The sequence below is a fragment of the Fusarium fujikuroi genome, chromosome FFUJ_chr03 (genome assembly GCF_900079805.1).
Source record: "Fusarium fujikuroi IMI 58289 draft genome, chromosome FFUJ_chr03".
Taxonomy (NCBI): domain Eukaryota; kingdom Fungi; phylum Ascomycota; class Sordariomycetes; order Hypocreales; family Nectriaceae; genus Fusarium; species Fusarium fujikuroi.
In genome coordinates, this window is record NC_036624.1 from 2,828,942 (window position 1) to 2,834,941 (window position 6,000).

The 6,000-nt window shown below is 47.1% G+C and overlaps 2 protein-coding genes; one reads left to right on the forward strand and one right to left on the reverse strand.

Annotated features, from left to right (window-relative positions):
• Positions 1–710: 710 nt before the first annotated feature.
• Positions 711–1,214, reverse strand: FFUJ_02988 (uncharacterized protein; the record flags this gene model as incomplete). The annotated part of the gene is made up of 1 exon (XM_023574782.1): positions 711–1,214. The coding sequence occupies one exon, from the start codon at positions 1,212–1,214 to the stop codon at positions 711–713; it is 504 nt and encodes a 167-aa protein (XP_023428076.1).
• A 3,001-nt stretch (positions 1,215–4,215) lies between these two features.
• The window catches only part of FFUJ_02989 (probable transcription factor Pig1p), a gene marked incomplete at both ends in the record, with an annotated part of 3,365 nt that continues 1,580 nt past the window's right edge, over positions 4,216–6,000 (forward strand). Inside the window, 3 exons of the mRNA XM_023574786.1 lie at positions 4,216–4,270; positions 4,352–5,671; positions 5,721–6,000. Of these exons, the coding sequence (XP_023428077.1) occupies positions 4,216–4,270; positions 4,352–5,671; positions 5,721–6,000 (1,655 nt within the window).

Below are 6,000 nucleotides of genomic sequence, written 5' to 3' on the forward strand. Positions count from 1 at the left end.
CACCCTTGCATCACCTATCAAACTACCTAGACGGGACCTCTAACCTCCATACCTACTAAGGTACCTAGGTAGCCTTATTAGCCCCTGGGGTTCAACGTGCGGCAGAGATCACTTTGCTAACAAGGTGTACAAGGTGGTAGGTGTTATTTCAGCTTGCCTTGAGCTACTAACCTCAAGGTACCCTAACTACTTCACATCTCAAACAGACAACTCAGTTTTATACCATCGTTCGAACTCCTCTCGCTAGGTACCTTGGGTAGTTATCAATGTTTCGACGTTTGATAGGTTAGATAGCGCTAGATCTATAAGCATTTCTCTCTCATCCTCACACCGCAGCTCACTTGACCACTCACGCGCTAACTTGAAATGTATCAGGTGGACACACTTTATTACCTGGCAGTTTGGGCAGATCTGGACCCTTATCGCCGACTGTTAATTAATCAATATCATCTTATGAGCCCGGCATTGGCGATTAATTACCCCATAGTGTTGTTAGTGGCCTAGACTCGAAAGGTACCCATTCACCTTTTAACTGTAGGTATCTTCACTTCTTCTATCAGAGTTGATCCAAATCCACAACGTGAAGTCCATTTCAGACGGATGGTCTCAGCTCATCACCCAAGCTCACCAGATCTTCCTCTAGTTTAACTCCTTTCACTGCCAGCTGCTTGCTCTCCTGAAGAACAAACACCATTCGAGCCCAGTTCTCCTCATCTCTGTTGACCCATTGGTGCTTTTGTCCCACGTTGGACTGCCACATCCCCTCGCTTCATCACACGACTTTCCCCCGAGTCGAGCACCAACTCCATCTCACCCTCAATCACGCCTCCGTAGTCTATACTCAGTGTTCGATGCATGGCTGATCTACCGGGTGGGAAGTCAACAATCCGGAGCACCGAACCTCCAGGGACACTAAGCCCTGGAGAGTTGTTAATGTAGTTCCCATATGTCTCTATGTCTGTATTGTCTTCGAGATCAACTGGAAAGCCTTGAGTGATGTAACCGAGATAGAAGACGTGTGTCGAGAGGACAGTCTCGGGTAAGTCATCGTTGAGCCGTGTGTCAAATATCGCGTTTCCATCGTCATTATGCTTGGTGATGAACCGTTTTGGTATGGGCAAGGTATTATCTGCCGCAACAGAAAAAAATGAGAATAAAAATGAGAATAAAAATGCGGAAAACGAAAAAAAGGGTTTAGTTACTTGACGTGCCATTGTGATATACAGTTCAAAGGTTATTCTTGGGTTGAGCTCGAGGATGCAGTGAGGATATCTCGTTTCTATATACCTCAGGATAGCTCACTCCAGGGCCAATCTTCATCCAATACTATGTCTCCGCTAAGTATCACCCATCAACTTCCTTCTTGTGGAAGCTATTCGTTGATGAATCAATATGACGTTCTTGTGCCCCCTGAATCATCTGACCCAGCTTGGTCGAGCACATTGAAAATGCAAGCCCTGGTGTTCAAGTAGTATACAGCCTGTTATACCTCTAATCTTTACGTGCCCTGAACATTATTCGGGTCCCGTGTGAATACTACATTTGTTTCGGGTTGCTCATATGGGTATCAAGTACTCTCCCTGAAAATGAAAGTACCTGGACGAGATTTGGAGGATAAGTTCAGAGAAAGCTTGGTGGTACGGAACTCTCTTCTTAAATTTACCTACTCACCAACATCGAAATACAATTCCGGCGCAGCTCAAAAGCGTATAAATAATGTTATTTGTGCCACGGGGTCAACCTCTTTTCTTAATTATCCTTATTCACCACCAAGACTGTTGGTAAATTACATAGCAATGCTTGGGAAGTTGGAGACGACACAAGATGTTGTTCTTTTCAATACGACTGTCATACTCTAGTTATACTTATGGAAACCTTACAGTTGCAACATTATTGTTGCGTACATCCTTGGTGGTTGCTAATGCAGAGTTATACCCCTGAGGTGGATAATCACCCCAAACGATCTGTCTATTTAAGCTTGATACGGCGTAAATACCCTCTTTCACGAGACACTTCACAAGAGGAGCGAGTTCAGATCAGATATGTAAGAAATAAAAGCCATAATTGCGTCCCAGATTGATGCGTTATCATGGGGGAGTTGTTTTCAGCCCCTTTTGAGCACTCATCTGAAAATCATGTCAAGGGAGAAAAGACCTATCCGACTGTATTATCTTGGCAACTTGAGCAGACGATTAACCGTCAGCTATGCCGTGTAACACTGAGACCCGGTTGTCGGTAAGTCGGTGAGAATGAAGCCCACTGGGGTGATTGCGGCCCAACATCAAGAATTTTCGAGTATGCAGTTGATCATCAACTCAGGCTAACGCAATGGAATTTAATCAAAGATATACTTCATCCTTGAGGCCTTCCAAGGAATCTTGACAGCTTTCTACAGGCTGCTAATATCTGGGGCATTGACTATTACTGATGAGAGATGTTGATAGACGTCGCGTCCTGTAGCTTGCTGTACTGAGTCAGTGGCCATGATAGAAATTGGGCGGTAAATTTCGAGATTCCTGCCTTGTTTATAAGTAGAAGTGAAAGATAAAGTTAGTCTTTTGCTCCCTTGCTCATCAAACCCTTTTGAACATAGTTAAGCAAGCCCGCAAACTTAACCTAGTTAGACTTATTCTCATGCATGAGCTCCTCAAAAGTTGCAGGATCGTCCATTGAGCAATTCCATGCTCGGTTGATTGAGGCAAATTTGTTACGAATAACCCCCTTTGACGAATCGAAAGCTCACCACAGAAGCGTCGGCTATGCGGTATGCTCAATACCAGCGCCGTGATCGGAGCTCTCTCAGTAAATCTGCAATGTTATTGCCATCAGTGCAGAACTTTGACGACGTGTGTCTCAACTGGTGCTTTGGTGTGATGTCAAACTTGCAACAGAACAAACAACTAGCTGGTGGTCGAACAAAAGGGGCTGGTGTTGAGCAAACAGGCCAATGAAAGCAAGGCCAAACAACGACTCGATATGGATATTTTTTTTCACCTCTGAAATAGTCGAATGCAAGCATCATGAGACCTCATTCTCAAGCAGGAGAGCGGCAAACGCCGCTACTGTGTGCATTACGTGGACTGATAAATGAGGCATTCGCGTCTCATTGGGGTCGATCTATTTTACACCAATAGAACTCGGGCAGTTGACGCCATCACACGTTGACGGGCTTGTGTGTATGCAGGTCCAGGACAGGATGAGAAGGCTCATGATATTAGGAGTGGTCTTGGCACGGCTGAGTCGGCTTCAGGTGAATTGTTAGCGTTGGTGTTTCAGACGATGGATGGATCATGGCGAATCTTTTTTCAACCTCGCGATCAGATAAGGGTCTGTGTCTGGCTGTCTAGTGCAGGATTAGACAGAGAGGAAGACGTACGCAGCTAGAACAAGACGTAATAGTTTCACGATGGCTCCCTTGAATATGGAGCAGAGTACGTATGCTCTCAATTTCTTGGCCAGTTGCGGAATATCGCATCCCCATACCAGACCCTGGCCAGTCGACATATGCTGACGACGACATCGGCCGTAGCCCAAGTTTCGATATAACTAGCAGGCCATGATAGCGTTTTAGAGCTTTGACTTATCTGACGTGGTACTGTAGGCTGATTGACTCCGATACTGATGCCGGCCGGAGTTTGGCCAGAAAAGGGACTAGACCTCTCAGCTTAGATCCTGCGGGCCCAATCATATCATGAGAGCATTCCCCATCAAATGAGACCGTTCAGGATTTACATTTTTACCTTTGACTTTTACTAGCATTGGATGGATCCATGACAACTTAAAGAGAGAGGGAAAAAAAGTCGCTTCCAGGTCTCTTGTCAATTATTTCCTGACTAGGCTCCATGTCACTGATCCTTGCACTCTGCACCTTTCTTTAAAGCTTTTTACACTCTTTAAATCCCACGGCCAATCATTTGTTTCCTGCTTCAAGTTCCTGCTAATTTATTATCCGTCACTAAATCCGCCACATTAATTCCGCTTCCAGCCCTACAGCATTGATTGTTAGCTACCTACCACTCGCATATCTCAACTCCTCACATTGTTGTACACTGTTTTCTTTCTCTCTTTTTCTACTTCTCCTTCTTCTTGGGGGTTCGCTCTCCTCCAATATATACTTCTTCTTCAATGTCAAATTAAGCACCGTTGCGGGCTTAGTAAAGCCTGCTTGCTACGCTACCTACCTACCTACATATCCATCCAAACGAGTTGCGCGCAATGGCTGGCCCTTCGCCCTCGTCCTCGAATCTTTCTCAGAACATTGATCCTTCACGTTCAGATTCAGCCTCAGTTTACCCTTCATCTCAATCATATCCCCCCCCTCCTGTGCCGGTGCCGTCCTCAGGAGATTCAGCTGGCGGCGCTTCCTCACTAGCGAAGCCAGAGAAAGGGCTTGCACTTTACGCCTGTGGTCACTGTGGACGACGTTACTCGAGGCCGGAGCATCTTCAGCGCCATGTTCAGACCCATACTTTGGGCCGTAGATTTGCCTGTTCGATTTGTGGAAAGACATTTGCGCGTGCTGATCTCAAGAAGCGCCATGAGACCAACCATGAGAACGACGACACCAAGAAACGCAGGCGTACGACTTCTCTCAACACCGGCAGGGTTACCCATGCCTGCAAGGCTTGTGCCACCGCAAGGGTCAAGTGTCAGGAAGAAAAGCCTTGTCAACGATGCGTTCGTCGTGGCTTGACCTGCGTCTCGTCAGAGGCAAGCTCGTCTGCAGCCATGAACTTAGTTCACTTGTCTACCAGTGCTCGTTCCAAAACACCTGTCGATGATGAACACGATAGTAGCAATGCTTCCGCGGAATACGCTCCCACCAGCTTTCCTAACCCGACTTCTTACTCCGCTGATCAACCATCGCTGTATGGTCAGAATACTCACTTCCATGGACATTCTCGGTCAGCAACCCCAAACACTGGGGATCTACCACCTAGCTCAGAGGCTGGATCTTCCAGCCAAGCCGGGACAGATCAACTTCCCTTTTGTGATTTTCTTCGGGATGTCTTATACGAACACCAGTACGACCAGTCAGCCAGGATCCCAGAAAATCAAGGTCTCGCAGTACTCAACTTTTGTAATGATAGTAACATGGAACTATCAGACATGGACTTTGGGTTGCTGGATCATTGGAATACGGACGGGATGGCCAGCTCGGCCCCAGTACAGCAAGAGACCCCCAAAAGTCCCATCGACATGGACCATATGCGGCAGAATCTTGTCACAGCCTGGGATGTGTCTCCATGGCGATGGGACCCAGTAGCAAATGACAACGCCTTTGGCGAGCAGGGAAATCTGCCAGTTTCGAAAAGAGATGTGGCTAGTATACAGGCTCAGGCTTCAAAGGAGGGGTTCAGAAGGGTCGTTGACCAAAAACTCGATTTCGCCGCTCGTGATGGCGTATTAGCACTGGTCTTGGGGGCCTGTCAACCTGATACGATGTCGAGCCGCATCTCAGGGTCCTTTCCTTCAGCAGATCTTTTGGACACAATGTTGCATGTATTTCTCAACTCGCATACCAACCAGGTCTCGGATTACATACATTTCCCGACCTTCAAGCTCAATGAGCAAGAGCCAGAATGGATTGCGGGAGCGGCCGCTGCTGGTGCCGTGTTGATCCCCGTACCGACTCTGCGAAAATTTGGGTATGCTCTGCAGGAGTCCATCCGTATGTATAACCAGTTCGGAAGTTCTTCTTGTCTCTAACCTTGAAATAGGAATTGTTATGCCCAGGCGTTTTGAAGAAAACAACGAAGAAATCCTCAACATAGGCCTCATTCAGGCTATTGTTCTGGGTCAAGACACGGGTCTTTGGAGCGGCAATCGACGGAAGATGGAAATTGCAGAGTGCCACGTCAACATCCCCGTGACGATGATGCGATATCGTGGCAAGTTCCAGAGGTCTTCGTATCCGATGCTTTCAGTAACACCTGCGGATGAGGGTGCGAATCTCGAGCAAAAGTGGCGGACATGGGTCGAGATGGAGAAGTGGAAACG